This window comes from Salvelinus sp. IW2-2015, linkage group LG23 (genome assembly GCF_002910315.2).
Source record: "Salvelinus sp. IW2-2015 linkage group LG23, ASM291031v2, whole genome shotgun sequence".
Taxonomy (NCBI): Eukaryota; Metazoa; Chordata; class Actinopteri; order Salmoniformes; family Salmonidae; genus Salvelinus; species Salvelinus sp. IW2-2015.
This window is the reverse complement of record NC_036863.1, coordinates 44,431,787-44,456,142: the sequence shown is the minus strand read 5'-3', so window position 1 is coordinate 44,456,142 and position 24,356 is coordinate 44,431,787. Positions and strand designations below refer to the sequence as shown.

At 41.9% G+C, this 24,356-nt stretch overlaps 2 protein-coding genes across 5 annotated transcripts in view; one reads left to right on the top strand and one right to left on the bottom strand.

The window, feature by feature from the left end:
• Positions 1 to 1,869: 1,869 nt before the first annotated feature.
• The window catches only part of LOC111950840 (LHFPL tetraspan subfamily member 6 protein), a 49,339-nt gene continuing 26,852 nt past the window's right edge, over positions 1,870 to 24,356 (bottom strand). For 2 of the 3 annotated variants that reach the window (XM_023968743.1, XM_023968744.1), the window contains exons 3-4: positions 2,953 to 3,051; positions 1,870 to 2,780 (exon numbers count right to left, since the gene is read on the bottom strand). In XM_023968743.1, coding sequence (XP_023824511.1) covers positions 2,662 to 2,780; positions 2,953 to 3,051 — 218 coding nt within the window. In that variant the 3' untranslated portion in view covers positions 1,870 to 2,661. The remainder of the gene's footprint in view (positions 2,781 to 2,952; positions 3,052 to 24,356) is intronic. The other variant, XM_070434659.1, reaches the window with a different exon arrangement.
• On the top strand, positions 16,546 to 19,787 carry LOC111950841 (laminin subunit beta-1-like). 2 transcript variants are annotated; one of them, XR_002875535.1, is made up of 5 exons: positions 16,551 to 16,619; positions 17,328 to 17,461; positions 18,187 to 18,306; positions 18,491 to 18,670; positions 19,701 to 19,787. XR_002875535.1 is itself a non-coding variant. In XM_023968749.1 (4 exons), exons 1-4 carry the CDS (start codon positions 16,602 to 16,604, stop codon positions 19,716 to 19,718), a joined length of 336 nt encoding a protein of 111 aa, XP_023824517.1. In that variant the 5' UTR covers positions 16,546 to 16,601; the 3' UTR covers positions 19,719 to 19,787. The 2 variants fall into 2 exon arrangements, 1 of the variants encoding a protein (XP_023824517.1); XM_023968749.1 differs by lacking the exon at positions 17,328 to 17,461 and having other exon boundaries at positions 16,546 to 16,619.

Sequence of the window (24,356 nt, the reverse complement as noted above, 5' to 3'; positions counted from 1 at the left end):
ATGTTAGCTCTATACTGATGGCGCAGTGGACAAATTCCCATGGATAGAGAACCGAAGACCTTGGGTTCAAATCTTACTCATTGTTTTAAATCTCACTGATGCTGTGCCACAATATATAAATATATTTTTGCATGATTAATGCCTAAGGAAATTAGTTTCCATGTGTCCTATTTCTGCTTGGTGTTCAAAACAGTTCAACTAAGCTAGCAATGTTGTTGAAACATGTTCTCAAAACGTTATTTATCTACCTTCATATATTCTATAATTTCCGTTCTGAGAATGTTAATAAAATCTTCCAGGAAAACTTTCAGGGAACCATAGTAAAATGTTCTCAGAACCTCCCTGCAGCCTACAAATAAATGAACGTTCCCAGAACAGGCAGAATTTTGACCTCCGTTTTCAGAACGTTTTACCCATCAGGTAACTCATGGCTTTGTTCCCAGAACCAATGGGAAACCGAAAACGTATGTTCCCACAACTTCCAAGGAGCCAAATGTGCTAGCTGGGCTGCCATGTCTTCTTTCTCTTCCTCTCACTGCCTGGAAAATATCCTCCTTCCCCTAACGCAGCATGTTGACCATGTTGTTCCAGCATGGTCAGAATCTCCTGTAGGTTGGGGTATCATGTCCTTGTTTTCTGCCATCTCAGCACCGCCCAAGATTTTAATATTATCTCTGTTATCCAAATGATACATTTTTGCATTTCTTTCTGGATTTCTTCTATCTGGTCTTTCACTGTGATGGCAGCATTTTCCAATGTTGCTATACGGTCCTTTGCTTCGCCAACACGGTTGCTCAGCGTATACATTTCCCSCTCATTTTTTCCATCGTGGTCTTAATTTCTGATGATTCTTATTTTGCAGGGACACACAAATTGCTCAGATTTCTGAGGCAAGAATGCTCAGTGTGGGCTCGCAAGTGGCAGTATCTGGCATGGCTGGCCTATCTGGCCTGTGAGAAGCGTTCATTTTCTTGCTAAACTTGGGTGGTTGTGTCAGCAGTGAATCCTTTGCGCACTTTGATTTACGGCTATCCCGGATACATTTATTTTTTGTTGTAACAAAGCTGCCTCTCACTTGCATGAGAATAATTATGCGCCAAAATTGCGAAATATCATTGTCAAAATCAATTTAGTGACGAGTTCCCCGGAGGTCCTCAACTACACAKCCACCCTCGTCGAGAGCACATGTGCCCTCCCTCTTTCTCAACCTCTACTCTCTCTTTCTGAAAGTGAGCTTTGAAAGTAATCACTGTCCATCAAAAGGCTGAGGGAGAGTCACATAACACATGATCAATTAACCAAATTACCATTTGAAGTGAAAAATAAGACATTGAGAGACTTATTGAACTGACCGTGTGTTATATTGATTTTCTATTGCCTTTAGCTGCAGGCTGTGTCCTTCAATGAAGTGGTGTGTTTACTAAAGGTCTGGCAGTGGACCAATGACATCACACTCTCTAGACAACCGTTTGGTGATATAGAACACTTTTAAAACCATCTGCGAAAAATCACTTAACCCTCAATTTATTATTGACTTTTCACTAAATAGCCAGGCGTTTTGCAAAGAGCATGAGCAGTGGTTTGTGGGACTAGTGAAGAGGTGTGCGATAACCCTTACTCATGATTTACCTCCAGCAGCATCTGTTGAATGGTTCATTCCCCTCTTTTCCCGCTGTTCGCAGTAAAGCCTAACCTCCAACGRAGCTCATAACAGCCACTGAATGTTGTTAGAGCTAGACCATCATCAATAAAGATAAACATGACAGATCATTTTAACCAGGATTAACCAAGCATATGAATCACCATAACCACTTGGCTAATGCCAAGTGATTCAGTTCAGATAAAGCGGCGCTACAGTGTAACTACAACTTCTCCACTGCTGAACGTTTTATTTGTTAATTAAGACTTCAAAGTAACAATATCTATATACAACGTATTTACAAAACCAAGTCAAATTAGACATAGTGTTTCGTACAAAAGGTGCGAATATGTTGTCGTAATACAATAAACATAATACACAAAAACATACATCATTCATATTTGACAGATGCACATGGTGAGGGACTTCAATAGTCCCTGTTTATAGATATACTGTAAATAGACATGATAACAGTTCAAAATTATTGCAAGTTACCAGTAAAGGTTTATATATTTAAGGCAACACTAAGCCAACGTGGGGGCACAAAACATATTAATTAAATACAGGATATAAAATACTCACAATAACAAAGTAACATCAAAAGTAGAGTAATTTCTCTTTACCACAGGTTGTGCCATTACTTCAGTTACGATGAAGAGTTGTAGTACAGGGACTGGAACACGACAGACTGGAGGGGGGATAGAGGAGCAACCAAACAAAACATGGAAAAAAGAAAAGAGAGATGGAAACACATGTTGTTGCTCTTGCTGTCAATGACAACCAAGTATGTGGACTCCACTCTTTGAAGTGCTCTGCAGAACGATGGAGTGTCTCATTACGTGTGTTGTGTATTGCTTTCTACTGCAGCATCAAATACAGCACAAGGTGGTCCGCTCTTTTACTTTTCACTTATGACAGAGTGCATAGCTAGCCTACAGACTCTGTCCCCCTGATATTCTCCCTTGCTCTGAGTCTCAAGTGTTGTTTCAAGTTGTCATCATGGCCGCCCTGCCTTGATGCCATCAGTACGGGTACTGCTTCTTTCTCTTCCCAGCGAAGCAGGCCATCCAGGTACATAACATCATGGCTGCTGCTGCCCCTGCTCCTGTGCAGTAGAACGCCCAGCCAATCTCACAAGAACCTGGATACACACAGACAGGACAGACAGACGACACAAACAGTGAATTAAAATCAGAGCTAACATAGCATAATATGAGCTGTGACCAAATTGAATGACTTGTTGATTATCAACGTGTGACTTGAATATGATGATGTTGTGTGGATGTGACTGTGTGTAGATGTTTGACCCGTACCAAGCTCAAACTGGTTGGATCTGTTGCTGCATGTCTGTCGGACTTCCTCACTGTCCCAACCTAGAGGGTAGAGTGCACACCCCGACCCAATCAGCAACGCTGTACAGAGAGAGAGAGAGAGCGTGTGCTAAGCTATGTCATAACAAACCCATCATACAGTGAATAGTGCAGCTTGCATTATTCAAAACCACTTAAGTTAAAAAGATAACACTTTCCACTATGTCACATGATTTCCTGAGATGGTACTTTCATCAAGAGCCTACGAACACTTCCCAACATATTTATGTGGGCAGTGAAGGCAAAACTTTTTCTCCAGCATTTTAGATTTGAGATCAAATGTGTTATATGAGGAACCAGTACAGAATGTCACCTTTTATTCGAGGGTATTTTCATACATATCTGTTTTACCATTTACAAATTAATGCATTTTATTTATCTAGTCCCCTCATTTGAAGGTGTCATAAGGATTTGGACTAATTCACTTATAGTATTAAATTTAGCATTTGGTCCCATATTCTAAGCACGCAATGACTACATCAAGCATTTGCAGTTTATTTTGGTTGTGTTTCAGATTATGTTTTGCCCAACAGCAATGAATGGTAAATAATGTAGTGTCTAAGGCACTGCATCGCAGTGTTACGGCGTCACTACAGCCTGGGGTTCGATCCAGGTGTCACAACCGGACGTGACTGCGAGTACCATAGGACGGCGCACAATTGGGCCAGCGTCCGAGTTTGGGGAGGGTTTGATAGGGGGAGCTTTGCTTGGATCATCGCGCTCTAGCGACTCGAGGGGGCTTTGCTTGGCTCATCRCGCTCTAGAGACTCCTTGTGGTAGGCCTGTGAGCTGACTTCGGTTGTCAGTTGAATGGTGTTTCCTCTGATATATTGGTGCAGCTGGCTTCCGGGGTTAAGCGAGCTGGTGTTAAGAAGCAGTGCGGCTTGGCAGGTCATATTTCAGAGGACGCATGACTCAACTTTCGCCTCACTCGAGCTTGATTKGGGAGTTGCAGCGATGAGACATCGTAATTGGATATTACAAWATTGGGGAGAAAAAGGGYGTAAAAAAATTATGTAGTGTCATTTTGGAATTTACTAAAGACACAACGATATGTTTTGATTGGCCAATGCATCTTAACTAAAGTGAGTTTTTCCCCTTCCTCTTTTTCTGTCAATACCCATATTATTGAACAAAATTTGACACCTCAGCTGAGAACTCCATTCCCTAAATGGTCAACCGATGGCGCCACGTCCGTTTGCGAGTTTTCTTTCAAAAAGGGGGGGGGGGGCGAAATATTAGCATTATGCCATAAGCGAGACCTCAGGAGACATTTAAGAAATGACACTCGAATCACAGGAAAGGATCAAATATCAGAAGGGCCTTCCGTTTGAATATCCGAGAAAGTTGTTTTTGATGTAATTAAAACAAATCTTTTCTCTGCTGTCTTTTCCATAAAAATAAAAAAAAGCTTAATTACATGGGGAAAGGCAAATGCTAACAGCTAATAATTATATTTTGTTGGAGGAGAAACAGAAAATATAGACACAATTAGGTTTATGGATCATACAGTCTCAGTTAACGTGAGAATGTAGAATGTCGTGATTGGAAATCTATTTAGTATATGTTGAGGAATGTGACGTCATTCTCTTGTCTAGACTAATTGGCACCGTTAGCAACCAGTAGCTAGCGGCACAAGTTATTAGCTAACTAGCTAACTACATAACGTTATATTCTGACATCATTGACGCTAAATATATTTTGCTGTCCTGTACCTTTGCCCTCTACTCTGGATTACCGACCTCTGCCTGCCTTGACCCTGCCTGCCATCTGGTACCTTTGCAACCACTACTCTGGATTACCAACCTCTGCCTGACCTGACCCTGAGCCTGCCTGACATCCTGTACCTTTGCCTGCCTGTGTTCGAAATAATAAACTTTTGCTACTTTGACCTTTTCTGCACCTGGGTCTTACCTTYAAACGTGACAGTAACTAGCTGGCAGTAGCCAGCTACCTAGCCACRGTAGCTAGCTAGACTGGTTCTACCTAGCTAGCTGACTTGCGTCACCAGATCACGTTAACGTTACATTAATTCATTTCCATACGAATAGCTAGCTACATTGTGAAAAAGTAATGAAACAATTTAGCTAGCTACCAAACAAACTTTCCCATACTGATGTACTCATACCTTTCTGAAAAGCCCATGGCTTTGTATAAAGACATGTTGATTCATTTTGTGTGGAGGATGTAGCATAACTGGAAGGACTGTCACTTTTTATTTTCACCCATTCAAACCTACCCATTCATTTTAGAAAATCCCCCAKCCCCACATATTACAATTATCAATGACAATGATGGTATCGGGAGAGACAGTACCTGTTACCAGGTGAGTAACATGAATGTCTTGCTATCTATTGTGCCTGACAGATATTTGTTTAGTTCTTTGTAGGCAATTCTGCCTGYCTACTGGTGCCTGGAGTGGGTCATGCGAGGATAGAGGCTGGGGCCAGACAACCAAGTGGTGCTGTTTTGTCAGCTCCATCAGGAGCAACTTCCCCTCTCCTGATGGGCACTACGTGGGGTTCCTGGAGGTTGAGGAGTCGCAAGATATATAATATATTAAATGTTTAATTAAACAAAAGTATAAAAACAGGTCTACTGCACGTCCTTATTCGATTTATAACTTTGGTGAGGGGTTTGCTACAGTGGAACAGGTTTAGAGGAGGGTAAATTAATCAGGCCACAGAAGTAAAATGCATGCTTTATTCAGATACACAGTTGTCTCCAACTATAGACTTGTGCTGTGAACTTGTGAACCTCAGGTAGTTACTATTCATGGAGGGCAGGGTAGCCCTAACCCTACTGAGAAGACTGGTGGTACCTGCAGGGAAGAAAATACAGACAGAGAAAAGTCAGGTAGTAATAAGTTTTACCAGGTACCATTGGTCTCTAAAAATCAATTMTCTCCTACATCCACATCTCTGTGACTGGGAAATCAATACATTGACACAATATGTAAGATCAGGGTTATGTTTAAAATAAGGGTTATGGTAAGGGTTAAGGTTAGGGCTAGGGTTAAGTTTAGGGTTAGGATAAGGTTTACGGTTACAGCTAGGGTTAAGAAGGTAGAAATGTTACTGATGGTCTGTGGGACCAGTTCACTATTATTCAAGTCACAAGCTCCGAGTCTCAAGTTGAGTCCCAAGTAGAATGGCTCGAGTCAAGTCCAAGTCATGCATTCTAAGAGCAAGTCAAGTCAAGACAAGTTTTTCAAGTCAAGTCAAGTCAAAAAATATATATAATGGAAAAAAATGTAACACGAGGAATAAATACACAATGAGCAATGACAGCTTGACTATATACACGGGGTACCAGTATCAAGTCAATGTGCAGGGGTACAAGGAAATTGAGGTACATATGTACATATAGTAGTGCAATGACTTCTTCGACTACAAATCTTTGTCTATTTATTGAGGCTACCAGACAGCCCTTTACATTATTTTGGCTACAACACATTTTGATTACGTAATTGTCAGCAGAAGGCAAGGCATGTTGACATGCTCGGTGTAGATTTACACTGAGCGTACAAAATATTAAGAACACCTGCTTTTTCCATGACAGACTGATCAGGTGAAAGCTATGATCCCTTATTGTCACTTGTTAAATCCACTTCAAATCAGTGGAGATGAATGAGAGGAGACATGTTAAAGAATGATTTTTAATCCTTGAGCCATGGATTGTGTCATTCAGGGTGAATGGGTAAGACAAGATATTTAATGGGGTATTGTAGTAGGTGCCAGTCGCACCTGTTTATGTCAAGAACTGCAACACTGCTGGGTTTTTCACGCTTAACAGTTTCCCGTGTGTATATCATACAAAATATACAAGTAGACGGCCAATGGCCTAAAAGAAATAGGACAGGTTTAGCCTGATAAAGAGGCTATCTGAATGGACACAGGTAGAGGGCAAGACCGCACACCCTCCCCTTGAGAAACCAAGTTGAATCTGTCTAACAGGACCTCAAACAGGTACATTTAAGTTCTTGGCCCCTACGAAGACCATGCAATTACCCAATTGACAGTTACAACCAATGGGACCGGACCCTTTTTYYCCCATTTTCGCCTAAAATGACACCCAAATCTAACTGCCTGTAGCTCAGGACCTGAAGCAAGGATATGCATATTATTGATACCATTTTAAAGGAAACACTTTGACGTTTGTGGAAATGTRAAATTAATGTAGGAGAATATAACACATTAGATCTGGTAAAAGATAATACAAAGAAATAAACATGCGTTTTCTATTTTTTTTATTACTCCCCCGGCTGCGTCCAGGGTCCTGCACCATCTAATATCTCCTCCCAGGTCCATTTCCCCATTAAGCGCTGTTCCTCCTTTTCACGCTGCTTGGTCCTGGTTTGGTGGGTTATTCTGTCACGTTCGTCGTAGTGAGGAGACCAAGGCGCAGCGTGATTTGAATACATTCTTCTTTATTTAACGAAGAATACTGAACAAACTATACAAAACAAACGTGAAGCTAATATAACGAGTGCTGACATGCAACTACACATAGACAATAACACACAAAACCAAAATGGAAAATGGCAACCTAAATAGGATCCCCAATCAGAGACAATGATAAACAGCTGTCTCTGATTGGGAACCAATTCAGGCCACCATAGACCTATAATAAACCTAGACTAACAAACACCCCATGGTATACAAAAAACCCTAGACAGGACATACAAGCATACCCACCCTCGTCACACCCTGACCTAACCAAAATAATACATAAAACATAGAAAACTAAGGTCAGGGCGTGACAACCATGCTCAAAGGGATATTCAATGTCTGTTTTTTTATTTAAAAAAAAAAAAATCTACCAATAGGTGCCCTTCTTTGCGAGACATCGGAAAACGTCCCTGGTCTTTGTGGTTGAATCTATGTTTGAAATTCACTGCTCGACTTTACATATAATTCTATGTGTGAGGTACAGAGATGAGGTAGTTATTCGAAAATTATGTTAAGCACTATTATTGCACACAGAGTGAGTCCATGCACCTTATTATGTGACTTGTTACGCAAATTGTTACTCCTGAACGTATTTAGGCTTGCCATAACAAAGGGGTTGAATACTAATAGACTCAAGACATTTCAGCTTTTCATTTTTAAATACTTTGTTTAAAAAAAATCCTAAAACATTATTCCACTATGGTGTGTGTAGGCGAGTGACAAAGAAATCTCAATTGAATCCATTTTAAATTCAGGCTGTAACACAACAAAATGTGGAAATAAGTCAAGGGATGTGGATACTTTCTGAAGTGAAGGCACTGAACTGAAGGCACTGAACTGAAGGCACTGCGCATGATCCTGCCAGCTGTAGCTTATTGCTTTACCACATGAAAGGTGTCAGGATTGTTTTTGTGAAATGCTATAGCTACTTCCTTTTCAAACTGTGTGAAAAGTTGGACACCACTTGTATCTCACTTTATGTGCAGTAAACATCCCTCTAACTGACTGTATGTTTTTAACGGTGATGGTAGTAGCTAAACCAGACTGAAAGTGTTGATTTGGAGGTGTGATGTTGTGAGGATGTGGGTGAGATGATAGTGGAGGTCCAAGCAACTGGAGCATGTGGCAGGAGGACTTGGGGCTGTGTCCCAAATAGCACCCTATTCCTTATATAGTGCACCACTTTTGATCAGGGCCCATAGTACTCTGGTTTAGAAGTATTGCCATTTGGGATGCACTCAGACACTGCGGTCTGGGTTTATAACCTGGAGTCAAATACAGAAACACCACAGATAGTCTGCATGGTGGTATGCTGTTTGTCTTTGACTGTCTGTCTGTTACTTTCGGGAGGTTGTAAGAAGTTACAGATGAAAGCATGACTGCAGTGCCACCAGCAGTGGGCTATATCTAACTAAGAATATCGTTATGGGAATGGCTTCTATTCGGAATATTCTGAAACCCTGACCTGAAAAGAGGAAGAATTTCTGTTTTACTCTTATTGAAAAGCAAATTCATTGGGAGCTTAGGGAGAGGTCTTTTATTTAAGAATCCTCTGAAGAACTTTTCAAATATAACTCAGCCAGCTGACACAAGTAGAAACCACTCACATGCATAGATAGATACATTGCAATGTCTTGTATTCAAATCATCCTCTTACTTTGCTGCCAGCCCAGGCCCACTATATCATYGTGTCTTTCTCTAAGCCCCTTTTGTCTGTATGCATCAAATCCTTTCTATAGACATTCCACACATGCCTAAGTGTCTCCCTCCATTTCTTATGAATACAACCCCAGAAAATCCTTTACTCTTTAATCGAATCCCAAATCATTCAAGGCATTTTCATCTGGGTTAAAAGGCTTTGTGAAATGTCCACAGACTACTGACTGCAGTATATGAGAGCAGGAGAGAGTAGTAGGAGAGAAATGCCTGTCTGGGAATAAACCACACCCTGAACATGACCTATAGGTCATTRTGCCCTGAGGGATTACATAAAGGAACAAGGTGATAAAATAGAGAGGTAGGGTCCATCTGTGAACGTCATCAGATAATACAGATAACAAAACCAAAGTGGGAAAAACAAAGAGGGCAAAAAATAGAACAAAATAGAACAGATAACAATCACAGAATATTAAAAAGGGACACTTCACTATTTAAATTAATCAATCATTTTCTTAGGACCTTTTCTTATCTTTTGGACTACAAAACATAGAAAACGTAAGTTTTTACTTATGTAGACACTGGTATGGTGCTTGAGATGATAGGAAATTAAAAAGTGGTGGTGTCCCTTTAAATGGTTTCTGCATAGTGTGAAGGTTTAGGGAAAATTGAGTCACGCCTAATTAACATTATACTGACTTTTGAGTGATTTGGTAAACATTTATCTACAGCGCCCTACTAATCAGGATGGTGAAATGCATACTACAGTAAAGAACTCCAGCCAGAGTCCTGAGCTCTACCACTCTTTAGGAGAGCACGCACGCACACACACACACACTTCAACATTTTGTCTCTCAGACTTCTATAAGATTTCCAAGATGTCTATGTTAGCTCTTAGAAGAAACGTTGACCAGATTTTCACCACAGATTTTCCTTCCAATCCTCACAGTTTTCACGACCGGCAAGTTCATTCCTTTTAGTTGAGTCATTATCTGTGCACCCCTTAGAATAGTCTTGCCTAGTTAACTGACTTGCCTAGTTGAATAAAGGTCAAATAAATAAATGTATTAGTCTTGGAAGGAGAACTGCCTGATGACCCACTAGAACAGCTGCCCTCTCTGCAGTGAGTGTATTCAAACGTCGAGCCGTTGTTGTGTCCCAGAGAGAGTTCCTACCGACAGCTCTCTGATCTCACCACAGAACAGGTGGCATGCTGTCGGCAGCCCTCTGTCGGAGTCGCTCGACAGCACAACCAAACCTTAAAACTGTTCACTGAACTTGACGTCTCGACAGAAACAGGTGGTGCACCGCACCGTCAGGAGGCTCTGCTGTCGAAGACTAGCTTGACAGGACCTTAAAACTGCTCACTCAACACAAGAGCCCCAAACAACACAGAGACAGCTGGAATGACAACGGYGTGCCGTTTAAAACACTACCGTAGACCACCAACTCCACCTGATACTTGCAGAGTATTCAGCACAAGACCTTCAGGTCATCACTAGAGTATCCCGTCTCTCAATACTTTAAAGAAACCATGCTGGCCATTTCGGTGTGAATGCTAGAACTATGTACTTTCAATCAAATCTGTCACATTTATTTATAAAGCCCTTTTTACGTTAGAATATGTCACAAAGTGCTATACAGAAAGTCAGCCTAAAACCCCAGACAGCAAGTACACGTAAAATCAAATCAAATGTTGTGTCACATGCGCCGAATACAACAGGTGTAGTTAGACCTTACCGTGAAATGTTTACTGACAAGCCCTTAACCAACAATGCAGTTCAAGACATAGATTTAATTAAATATTTACTAAATAAACTAAAGTCAAAAAGTAACACAAAAACGGGTTACGGTACTGAGTCAATGTGCGGGGGTACAGGTTAATCGAGGTAATTTGTAAAGTGACTATGCATAGATAATAAACAGCGAGTGGGGKGAGGGTGTCAATGTAAATMGTCCGGGTGGCCATTTTATTMGTTTAGTTGTTCAGCAGTCTCATGGCTTGGGGGTAGAAGCTGTTAAGGAGCCTTTTGGTCCTAGACTTGGCGTTGCAGTACCGCTTGCCATGCGGTAGCAGAGAGAACAGTCTATGACTTGGGTGACTGGAGTCTGACAATTGTTTGGGCCTTCCTCTGACACCGCCTAGTATATAGGTCCTGGATGTCAGGAAGCTTGGCCCCAGTGATGTACTGGGCCGTACGCACTACCCTCTGTAGCGCCTTATGGTCAGATGCCGAGCAGTTGCCATACCAGGCGGTAATGCAACCTGTCAGGATGCTCTCGATGGTGCAGCTGTAGAACTTTTTGAGGATCTGTGGATCCATACCAAATCTTTCCGGTCTCCTGAGGGAGAAAAGGTGTTGTCGTGCCCTCTTCACAACTGTCTTGGTGTGTTTGGACCATGATAGTTTGTTGGTGATATGGATAAGGAACTTGAAACTCTTGACCCCGCTCCACGGGTCATGGTCTGGGGGCAAACACGCCCGTCAATGTTAATGGGGGCCTGTTTGGCCCTCCTTTTCCTATAGTCCACAATCAGCTCATTTGTCTTGCTCACATGTAGAAGCAGATGTAGAAGCGTATTTCACACCGCCCTCCTCTCATAAAACTCACCCAAACAGGCCTACTCCACTCACAAGACTAATTGTATGCATGGTATGCAGTGAGAAATGCAGAGTKGGGAAAGATCATTATTTTTTACTCAAACGTTGTACAGCTATACACTGTACAACTTGAACTATTCATAACTTGACACAAGCTAACTTTTCCACCATTTAACAAGATAATATTTTAATCCAGCATGAACTCTGACTCAACTTTCTACATTTTTCTTTAGCCCTCTCAAAGATAAGGGAATGATACAGTGTTTGCATTAAGCTCAGCAATGTGAACGATAATAACAAACCAAGGATATGCCTTTGAGAGCATGTGGGGGAGAACAATGAGGAAATTAGCTAGAGGGATAAGGATTATAATAGTTGGGCTAACTTACTGTGATTATGGTAAGACTTTTCCATCCTCAGTGTCTGACACATTTCAGCTTTGCTACATCGCTGCAAAAGTACATTTCCCACAACCAATCTATCGTTGTCTGATTCATTTTTGAAGACTTCATCTTTGAAGACTTTCTAAAATACTAATTAAAAGGTCAATTGTCATTGTCTATTGGCATTGCCTGCAGCAACGAGTGTATTATAGTGTTTCCCACGACCTTCCTTTCACTCTAGAAGAGACCATGGGGAGACATGGAATGAGGTTGGGCCAAGGGCTTGGAAAGTAGGGAAGGAAAACACAACCCCCACAATTCTGTCGGGGGAAAAATAGTTTAGCTGAACATCAAAAGCAAAATGGATTCTAAACTCGGCAAAAACAGAAACGTCTCTTTTTCAGGGCCCTGTCTTTCAAAGATAATTCGTAAAAATGCAAATAACTTCACAGAAATTAATTGTAAAGGGTTTAAACACTGTTTCCCATGCTTGTTCAATGAACCATAAACAATTAATGAACACGCACCTGTGGAACTGTCGTTAAGACACTAACAGCTTACAGACGGTAGGCAATTAAGGTCACAGTTATGAAAACCTAGGACACTACAGAGGCCTTTCTACTGACTCTGAAAAACACCAAAAGAAAGATGCCCAGGGTCCCTGCTCATCTGCGTGAACATGCCTTAGGAATGCAGACGTGGCCAGGGCAATGAATTGCAATGTCCGTACTGTGAGACGCCTAAGACAGCGCTACAGGGAGACAGGACGGACAACTGATTGTCCTCGCAGTGGCAGACCACGTGTAACAACACCTGCACAGGATCGCTACATCCGAACATCACACCTGCGGGACAGGTAGAGGATGGCAACAACAACTGCCCGAGTTACACCAGGAACGCACAATCCCTCCATCAGTGCTCAGACTGTCCACCATAGGCTGAGAGAGGCTGGACTGTTGTAAGGCAGGTCCTCACCAGACATCACTGGCAATAATGTCGCCTATGGGCACAAACCCAGACAGGACTGGTTGGACCAGACAGGACTGCCCAGACAGGACTGGCAAACCCAGACAGGACTGGCTGGACCAGACAGGACTGCCCAGACAGGACTGGCAAACCCAGACAGGACTGCCCAGACAGGACTGGCTGGACCAGACAAGTGCTCTTCACTGACGAGTCGTGGTTTTTGTCTCAACAGGGGTGATGGTCGGATTCGCGTTTATAGTCGAAGGAATGAGCGTTACACCGAGGCCTGTACTCTGGAGCGGGATCGATTTGGTGGTGGAGGGTCCGTCATGATCTGGGGCGGTGTGTCACAGCATCATCGGACTGAGCTTGTTGTCATTGGAGGCAATCTGAACACTGTGCATTACAGGGAAGACATCCTCCTCTCTCATGTGGTACCCTTCCTGCAGGCTCATCCTGACATGACCTTCCAGCATGACAATGCTCGTTCTGTGCGTGATTTCCTGTAAGACAGGAATGTCAGTGTTGTGCCATGGCCAGCGAAGAGCCCTGATCGCAATCCCAATGAGCATGTCTGGGAGCTGTTGGATCGGAGAGTGAGGTTTATGGCCATTCCCCCCCGAAATGTCCGGGAACTTGCAGGTGCSTTGGTGGAAGAGTGGGGTAACATCTTACAGCAAGAACTGGCAAATCTGGTGCAGTCCATGAGGAGGAGATGCACTGCAGTACTTAATGCAGCTGGTGGCCACACCAGATACTGACTGTTACTTCTGATTTTGAACCCCCTTTGTTCAGGGACACATTATTCAATTTATGTTAGTCACATGTCTGTGGAACTTGTTCAGTTTATGTCTCAGTTGTAGAATCTTGTTATGTTCATACAAATATTTACACGTTAAGTTTGCTGAAAATAAATGCAGTTGACAGTGAGAGGACGTTTCTTTTTTTGCTGAGTTCATAATGGTTGGAAAAGGATAGTGCTCCAAATTTGTTAGGAAATAATCTTCAAAAGGAGAACCTTTTTCATTATTTCCTCGACCTGATATGAATATGCCAAATGCATACAAAATCCTCAACTTTACTGGCAATTTATCAGGCTGTAACAGATAAGATCTGTCAGGTATGCCAGTGCCAATGGAACCACTTTGAAGACTTTGCTTCCCTGAAATAGATCATGCAGCTGCTTAAGCGAATCTTGACAAAATTATTACAGAACAAGTGCACAATATTGCTCACACAGAACMCCCGAGGCCCCCTAACGGCACTACCGTAGTTCCGCTATAACATTTCTCTGACAGCCATCTGCTTACTGTATGAATCAGCTTAAATACAGAACTGATATGCCGTCATAGCTGCTCTGATGTTGCCCTTTTATGAAGCTGCCAAGTGCTATTTTTGGATACAGGAAGAGGACCTTGTCTTAATGGAATAAGATACACAGTGACATTATTAGTGTATTTTAACTGCTTAGCAACTCCCTTTGGGGATTCCAATTCCAGCCTGTTTTGATTATTGGCATTCTATACATTCAGCAGAACTGAGGTGACTTTCACAAGAACAACACAATAGTGTTCTCTCTGATGAGGAACCAAATGAACGGCTCTTTCACCGATGCAATTTGGTTCCCAATGTTCACAAAAAAAGAGATGTTCAAAAAGAGCTGTTTGTTCGCGAACGACTCATCACCAATCAATATACGCGGCTCACTTCAGATGGCTCACCTACGATAACCTTAGTGTTTGTGCTAACTGAACTGCCCAACAGGGCATGAAGTCATTACAATTCGGAGGGCACAGAGGAGCTGCAGCAACCCTTCACTGTTACCCTTAACCTCATGCTGACCTGGAACAGTCAAAACAGCTCACTTCCTACCTTGCTATTGTCTCAGAACCTGGTGACCTCACCCCATTGGGAGAGGGAGGGGGGGGATGAGGGAGGGAGATCTATTGTCAGCCGCAAAAACACAATTTGTTCCAGTCACAGAGCAGAACACACACCCTTTAGATTAGATAGGTGAGGCCTCAACTCCACACCTGGTTGCTCACGTCACAACAGAAAAGTCTTTCTGCTGAAAAGGTCAAGTGTGGAATTCTAGTGCCACTGACCTACAATTCATTGTCTTTGTGATGTTGAAGTGATTGTTTTACCCATTTCTATATTGGAGTGAATGTAGAGCCTCCGGTCAAAGCGGTAACAGAAAAACATCTCTCTTCTTCTACCCTTTTTATAGCCTTTGCCTTCTTTGGCAATAGACAAACATCATCCATCAAATTTCTATGACAACCTGACGCTTTTTTTTAAACMAAAAAATAAGAGTACAGATTATTGTATGGGACAATATACAAACGTTTTTGTGAAAGATCATTTTGAAAAATACAATGTTAGAGTAAATKTATTTGTTTTCTTTTCATCTTGAAAATGTAATGAAGTTTATCTGTTGATGTAAAAATGTGAAATTCTCAATTTTTTAGGTTGTGTCATTAGTTTTGGGGTGGGGTTGTGAGAAAATATTGCAGGAAAAAATGGGGTCCAGTGAATACCACTGGGCTAACTCAATCAGCCAAAGACACAAAGTGTARWRWAWMARWKTAWMARWRKWTSAARKWGTATCAGTCATACTGGCTCCAATCCCTTTCGTGTTTAGTTTTCTGTTACTTTTTAATATGACTCCTTTCAACATGCTAGGGAGTCTTGTGTCCTGCTACCGTTCTCTGCTCATTATTCATTACCAGACGCCGGTGAAATCCTGGCTCATGTATACAAGCTGCTGCAGATGGCTGCATTAAAACAAATACTATTAAGGGAGAGGCGACACCTTAGGGTTGTCAAAGTTTATTTTATTTCAACCTGATGCACTTTAAAAAAAAATCTAACGTTTCTGGATTCGTCAATAAACAGGCCAGGTCCACGCCCTCCACAACGAGAGAGAAAATGCAAAGTCATTCCTTAAAGAGCAAGGGCATACTGCACCTCAAGTGTACTTTTTTCCAAATACAGTAAGACTAGCGCAAGTGTATGGAGTCAAATACGATTAAAAAAAATCCAACGGAAGCGAGATGGCGCATGCGAGCAAGATGTAACATCATTGCCAGAGCAAATACCTGAGTTGAGAGAGAAGAAATGTGGTAGAGCAAGCAAAGGATGGTCCAGCGAGCGCAGGCCAGCGTGGTGCACGCTAATTAAACTTCAGAACTTGCGAGTGGGACTTTGAGTGAGCAGAACTGCATTGCTGCATGTAGTAAATTCATTTGAGAGGAGCGATTTTTGTGTTTTGTCAAGACTCAGAAATGGCTGAACTCTCACGAATACACCACCCCCAAACAATGTATCCTCTCCCTCTCACACCAATTTTCCAATTTGCTCTCCAAAATGCATTTTGCTCTCAACTGCTTACTATAATTATATATCAGGGGAAAATTCTAGCCAATTAACATAGCCTGTAGCAGTCTACTGAAACACAATTGGTCAGGTTTTGGACCAATCCGGCTTGACTGATTTTTTTATCACGGGAGAATGGGGATGGTGAAAGGTGAATGATGGCTGACAAAGAGGTAAGTTTGCTTGTTTTCAGTAGAGAAACTAGCTAAACAATGAACTAGCTAGTTAATCAACTAGGATTACAATATTGAAATTTAAGTAGATAGCTATTTGGTCTTCTGTTCTTAAAGAAAGCAACTGATGAGGCAAGCTAGGTTAAACGTCAGTTAGCTAAGAAGCTAACTAACGTTAGCTAACTAGTTAAGGTTTAACCCTGTGGTTTATCCAAAGCCAAGGTGGTTTTGTTTTCATACCTTCTCTGGTTTAACTAAAAGCATTGTAGCTAAGTCTAGGGCTCCCGAGTGGCGCAGCACTGCATCTCAGTCCAAGAGGTATCAGTCACTACAGTCCCTAGTTTGAATCCAGGCTGAATCACATTTGGCTGTGATTTGGAGTCCCATAGGGCGGTGCATAATTGGCCCAACGTTGCCCAGGGTAGGCCGTCATTGTAAATAAGRATTTGTTCTTAACTGACTTGCCTAGTGAAATAAATAAAAGTTGAGGAGGGATTTAGTAGAGGAGGAGGAGGACTTGGAAGACCAGCGTGGCGGAAGGGTGAGAACAGACAGGGAAGACCCTCACTTGGGAAGAGGTCAGTGATTGAGGAGGGGGAGCCAAGAGAGGTCAAGTGCCAAACCAAATAAAGATTTGATAACTTTTAGTCTGTCAGTTTTTGTGCAGTAACAATAAATGAAGTCAAACCATTGTATCTCTCCATCCAGGTCCACTGTCACTAATATGTGGTAGTGACGTTTTTCTCTGCTTAGCTGACTGAGATAGGAGATACAGTCCATTATGTTCCAAGTAGGTTACATTGGCCCTCCTCTATGCACAGCACTCTGGGGACTTCCTGCAGGTAACCACGCCACTCACCAATCACCTTCATAATTTAATCATTAGTGGTACTGAGAGTTCCTCTAATTACTTTGACCGTGTATGAAGGCATTGTATATAGGACATTAGTCATGTATAGATGATGATGATGACCAGCTGCTGTCTATTGGTTAGAAAGATGGTTCTATGCAGAGTATGGTTCTACACTGAATGTATAGGATAGTCATTGCTAAACAATATGTGGAATGTAGGTAAGGGATGAAGCTCTCCACAAGGTAGGTTGGACATGAAATTACAGCAGGCTGTTTAATACTGAGCCTTGTTGACTGACAAGTGGCGTGGATTGGAACAGGGCAATTCCACGGCAACAGTGATGCTGAGACTCAGGTTTTTCCCACTTTAAAATGTATGTCAAACAAACCAATAATTGCAAGTTGTTAACAGTGCATAGAGTTGTATGGTTTGTTACACTTTGAAATCATAGTTTTTTTGTTTGACATACATTTTAAAGTACAGATCTGAGGGATCACTCTTAACATGTAATCACCCTGCAGCTCAATCCCACAGTGTGTTATCACTTGGCTAAATGATTAGCAATAGTTGCCTCTTTTGATACAGCCACAGCTGTCTTAAAATGGACTGTTGCCTTGAATGCAACATTAAAGATGTTAAAACGTTTGAACTCTCATTGAACTCTGTCTGCGACATTTCCCGACCTCTTATTTTCCTCTCTCTCTTTCACTCCAGCTGTTCTCAGGAGACAGGTCAGTGTGTGTAGAGAACACGTTTGACCAGGTGGAGTCGKGCTTCTACTTCATCGCCCTGGACCACTACACCAATGAGACAGAGGATCTCATGTTTGGACCAGTGAGTCACCAAGTCATCTTATGCCTTACACAACTCGGCACATAAGTATCGCTCCACCTTCCTTAAACTCCCGTACCCTTCTTTTGTTTATCTTTTTACCAATGTTAATGGATTGTACAAGTTGGGACTTCGATTCCATGCTAAATCTAATTCCATCTCCTGTATTGTTTTGCCCTCTCTATAGATTATGCTGATGCTCCACTGTAAGAACCTGGAGATCTTGACTGGTTCTGAGGGAGGTGACGTGGCCMCAAACAGTGCCTGGGACACCTTCCATCACTACCTCTGTCTAGAGAACAGTCGGAGGGTGGTCAAGACATCTGCCACAACTTYGTGTCAGCTCTGCTTCACCTGGGATCTAAAGGTATGGYACCGCACTCCCAACAGTCATGTATAAATTACATACCCAAATCTAACTGCCTGTAGCTYAGGACCTGAAGCAAGGATATGCATATTCTTGATACTATTTGAAAGGAAACACTTTGAAGTTTGTRGAAATGTGAAAGGAATGTAAGAGAATAWMACAYYWKAKWTKKKRWAARAKAWWAYAMARARAAAMWMMAMMSTKTTTTTTTTTGTACCATCATCTTTGAAATGCAAKAGAAAGGCCATAATGTATTATTCCAGCCCAGGTGAAATTTAGATTTTGGCCACTAGATGTCAGCAGTGTATGTGCAAAGTTTTACACTGATCCAATGAACCATTGCATATCTGTTCAAAATGTTGTATCAAGACTSCCCAAAGGTGCCTAATTGGTTTAWTCATACATTTTCAAGTTCATAATTGTGCACTCTCCTCAAACAATAGCATGGTATTCTTTCACTGTAATAGCTACTGTAAATTGGACAGTGCAGTTAGATTAACAAGAATTTAAGCTTTCTGCCCATATCAGATATATGTCCTGACAATTTTTTTGGTTTCTTACAACCTCATGCTAATCACATTAGCCTATGTTAGCTCAACCGTCCCGCGGGGGGTACACCGATCCTGTAGAGGTTTTAAACATACTTGTATGCTCATTTATGTGTTTTTTAAAGCAGAAATCAGCAGTTGAAACAAAAACATTGCCATTTTCACCCGTTTTGGTAAAAAGCTAGGGATGAGGCTGGAGAAATGTAACCATTCTCAAATTCATAGACAAGAGCTATGGATGCAAGGACTGACCATCGCGCCTCCTTCTAAAACCCCATTGGAGGAGACGACCCAGGGTTGCTCGCCTCAGACCTCCTCCGATGGGTTTTGAGAAGGATGCGAGTAGAGATGAAGTGAGGAGTTGAGCAGAGATGAATTGGGACAGAGCTCATGTCATTGTTTTAGTTGTCACCTTGTGTTGAATGATACACGTATTATCGGTTTGCACTTATATCTTTGTTCTACTTTTGCTCTTTCCACAGATGGCTCTAGCTTGTTGATATCTGATGACACCCTATGTGATTTGACTCTTGTATTATTGACTGTATTCAATAAAACTTCCAATGCCAAATTGAAATCATTTGAAATTCTCTAATTGATAGAAAATTGTAGATCCCAATCAGACAATTACTATAAAACAAATATGTTTCCCTCAGTGCAGTGTTTGGTGAATGCATGGTGTTGTTTTGTCCTAAAATCCTCCTTTGAATGCTGTGTGTCCATCCTCACCCCCTTGATCACTGCAAYGTATTATCTGGTCTGCTGGGAGGGTCCTTGACTGCCACCTGCCCTCCATCGAGGTCCTGCACAACTTCAGGGCAAGGACGTGTGCAGGAAAGATCATCACCGGCCCTTCCAAACCCTCTTCCAAAGACTACCCCTTGSCAACCAGCCACTTGGTCCACGATGATCCTCTCATCCATAGACTTTGCACTATGCTCAAGTGGCTTTAGCTAACTCAACATATGGCTTTGCAGTGCATCGCATTTCACAGAGGGCCATCAATTGCTTTAAAACGTGGTGAATTCAAAACCATGAAATGAAGTGGTAGAATACCTCTATTCTGGAATTATTAAAGGGATAGCAGGCTAGCTGTTCCTGGATACTTCCAGCCATTGCAATAATGATAATTAGCGATGGCTTCAGAAACTACCTTCAACTTCTATTAAACTGCATGCTGAGCCATAAAAATGACATCCATAAGTTCATCTTACTCTGGGTAAATAGAAAAAAGGGCTTGATTGGAGAAAAAAAACAGACCACTATCCCTTTAAAGAACAGTCTTGATAATAAAACGTAGTGAAAGTGCATTTATGTTAGTCACGACTTGGGTGTCACAATCTTCCCTGCTTCGATCTTAAAAATCCCCACATTGCTGCCATGTAGAGTAAGGATCGTGAGGGAAAAGATTGTGATAAATTCACTGCTGCTTTGCAGTTTTAAACCAAGTCAGGATTTTACATAATCCACCAACTGCCTCCCCCTGAAATTGAGTGAAAGCACCTTCTGTGTATATTTCGGTAAATATAGACAGTACTGTAGCTATGCCTGCATAATGAGGTGAGTGTGCGAGAGAGAAGCATAAAGTAGCCCACCACAAAAATGCTGTGATTAAAATGATTTCGCAGAAGAAATAAAGCTTTCCTCTCAGAAACGGAACATGACACAAATAGAACTCATCTGTAAAGTAGACTTGAGCCTTAAAGAGATTCCCCAGACAGATGTTGACRACCTCCGTGAACAGAACACAGTCTTTCTGACATCTTTGTATGTCTTTCTGTGTATGTCTCTGTGAAGTCTGTATACACTGAGTATACACTGAGTTAGTATACACTGAGTTGGTCCCCCCTTTGCTGCTAAAACATTATGAACACCTGTTCTTTCATAGACTGACCAGGTGAATCCAGGCGAAAGCTATGATGAAAGCAATGATCCCTTATTGATGTCACTTGTTAAATCCACTTCAGTCAGTGTAAATGAAGAGGAAGAGACAGGTTAAAGAAGGATTTTTAAGCCTTGACAATTGAGATGGGCCAACATCCCTGTGGAACGATTTCGACACCTTGTAGAGTCCATGCCTCGACTAATTGAGGCTGTTCTGAGGGCAAAATTGGGTGCAAATCAATATTAGGAAGGTGTTCTTATTGTTTTGTAAACTCAGTTTACAGTACGTCTCCAGTGAGCACTGAGCAGCAGATAGAGTTACCCATAATAGACATGAAGGATCCTTACAGCCAGGATCTCTGGTACAGGAATATGATAGGGGACAATGTTTTAATTCACCACTAGTACCTATAGAAACACCACATCTGGACATACTTGAGCTCCAACACACGAGGTGGTGCAGCCAAAGGGCACCACACCTAGAAAGTAGCTTGGCCTTCTCTGTATGGGGGACAGTGCTCTCTTTCTCTTAAAAAAACCCATCTGAAACATCTGGACTCACTCAAGCTCTAACTTAACACAATATAGCTAGTGCAGCCAAAAGCACCACAACTAGAAACACATTGGTAAAAGGTGAAGAGTGGGGGAAGCCTGCAGTTGTAAGACAAGTCTCACTGATTACAGGACTCAATGAAGCAAATGCTAGACATACACTACATGACCAAAAGTATGTGGACACCTGCTTGTCGAACATCTCATTCCAAAATCATGGGCATTAATATGGAGTTGGTCCCCCCCTTTGCTGCTATAACAGCCTCCACTCTTCTGGGAAGGCTTTCCACTAGATGTTGGAACATTGTTACAGGGACTTGCTTCCTTTCAGCCACAAGAGCATTAGTGAGGTCGGGCACTGACGTTGGACGATTAAGCCTGGCTTGCAGTCGGTGTTCCAATTCATCCTAAAGGCGTTCGATGGGGTTGAGGTCAGGGTTCTGTGGAGGCCAGTCAAGTTCTTCCACACCGATCTCGACACCATTTCTGTGTGGACCTGGATTTGTGCATGGGGGCACTGTCATGCTGAAACAGGAAAGGGCCTTCCCCAAACTGTTGCCATAAAGTTGGAAGCACAGAATCGCTTAGGATTTCATCGTATGCAGTGGCGTTAAGATTTCTCTTCACTGGAACTAAGGGACCTAGCCCCAACCATGAAAAACAGCCACAGGCCATTATTCCTCCTCCACCAAACTTTACAGTTGGCACTATGCATTCGGGCAGATAGCATTCTCCTGGCATCTGCCAAACCCAGATTTGTCCGTTGGACTGCCAGATCGTGAAGTGTGATTCATCACTCCAGAAAACGAGTTTCCACTGCTCCAAAGCCCAATGGCAGCGAGCTTTACACCACTCCAGCCAATGCTTGGCATTACGCATGGTGATCTTAGGCTTGTGTGCGGCTGCTCGGCCATGGAAACCCACTTCATGAAGCTCCCGACGAACAGTTCTTGTGCTGACGTTGCTTCAGGAAGCAGTTTGGTACTCGATATCGAGTGTTGCAACCGAGGAGAAAGGATTTTTAAGCGCTCTGCGCTTCAGCACTCGGCGGTCCCGTTCTGTGAGCTTGTGTGGCCTACCMCTTCGCGGCTGAGCTGTTGTTGCTCCTAGATGTTACTGCTTCACAATAACAGCACTTACAGTTGACCGGAACAGCTCTAGCATGGCAGAAATCTGACAAACTGACTTGTTGGAAAGGTGGCATCCTATGACGGTGCCATGTTGAAAGTGACTGAGCTCTTCAGTTAAGCCATTCTACTGCCAATGTTTGTCTATGGAGATTGCATGGCTGTGTGCTCGATTTTATACACCTGTCAGCAACGGGTGTGGCTGAAATAGCAGAATCCACTAGTTTGAAGAGATGTCCACATACTTTTGCATATGTGACTCGTTTCAGGAAACCAGGCGTATGTCGCGTGTCACTACTTTACAGGAGACCATTTGAACAAACTTTTTTCATCAAAATGCATTTTTGGGCAGAAATGCCTTCTGGAACATATGAACTTTCATGTGCCTTAATAACAAACTTGTGTGCCATCTGTAAATACTAATAAAATTGTTAAATTACGAGCCTAGTTGGTTTAGCCACAGAAAAAGGCGGCAACCTTCCCACTAGCCATGATTGGCTGAGATAATAAGTGGGCTGGACATGCCGAGAGATGAGTTCGGATTGGTCTGCCATGTAGCATGCTTCTGTCTATTGGAGCTGGTCAGTATGTGTAGGTAATCCTGTCTAACGCAGCATTTTTAAAATAATATATTGCGTAGTAGAACTGCATAAGCATTGTCAACATGCATGTGTAAAGTTCTATTGTCTGACRTTTTTTCATTTATACCATTGATTTTTGTTGTTGGTAACATTAGAAATAATTGATGTTGAGTCATCAAAATTGAATGATCATATCCTTAAAATGTTTACTAATGAATGTAGCAACAGTTAGGTAGATACAAAAACCATATTCAATTAAATTGGGCCACTCTGATGCCAGAACACCAATACGCCATACAGTAATACCAGTGACTCAAGGTAACACCAGTGACACAATGTAACACCAATGACAAACATAAGATTATTTCAAACAAATGTTATCAATTTATTAGTAATAATTTTAATTACAAATCATTTCAGATTTCATAAGATGAGTTGATTTAATATGAACAATAAAATGAGGGTTATTGTTCAAAGATTAAGGCCAAATGATGAAGCCTATTGACTAAAATGTGTCTTTCATAACACGACATTGTCATACAAACATAGAAAACATGTCCACTAGAACATTAGAAACACAAACATTGAACATAAACTAAAACTGGTTTCCTGACCACACTGATATAAACATTTTGTACRCRGTAAAACATGTTCATGGAATTTGTCCTGTATTGTTCTTCACTTTTACTTCAGACATGTTTGTCTTTGCCGTGTTATTGTATCACGTCCATCTCTTATCATCTCTGAGCCAATCTCCATTGCTTTCTAGCTACTGACGGCTTCTTCACTAGTAGCCAGTTCACATTTCCACTTTCACACAGTCAGGTGCTCCTCCATGTACTTCCAGATACTGTGACAAATTTGAACTGATCTTTTGTTCACTTGCAGTGGCTCTGGCATCAGACAAACAATCTGGTCATCCCCATACCAGTTTATATAATCTCTTGGGATTGGCCAGTAGAACTTGTTGACACCATTCCTGTCCATGCACTTT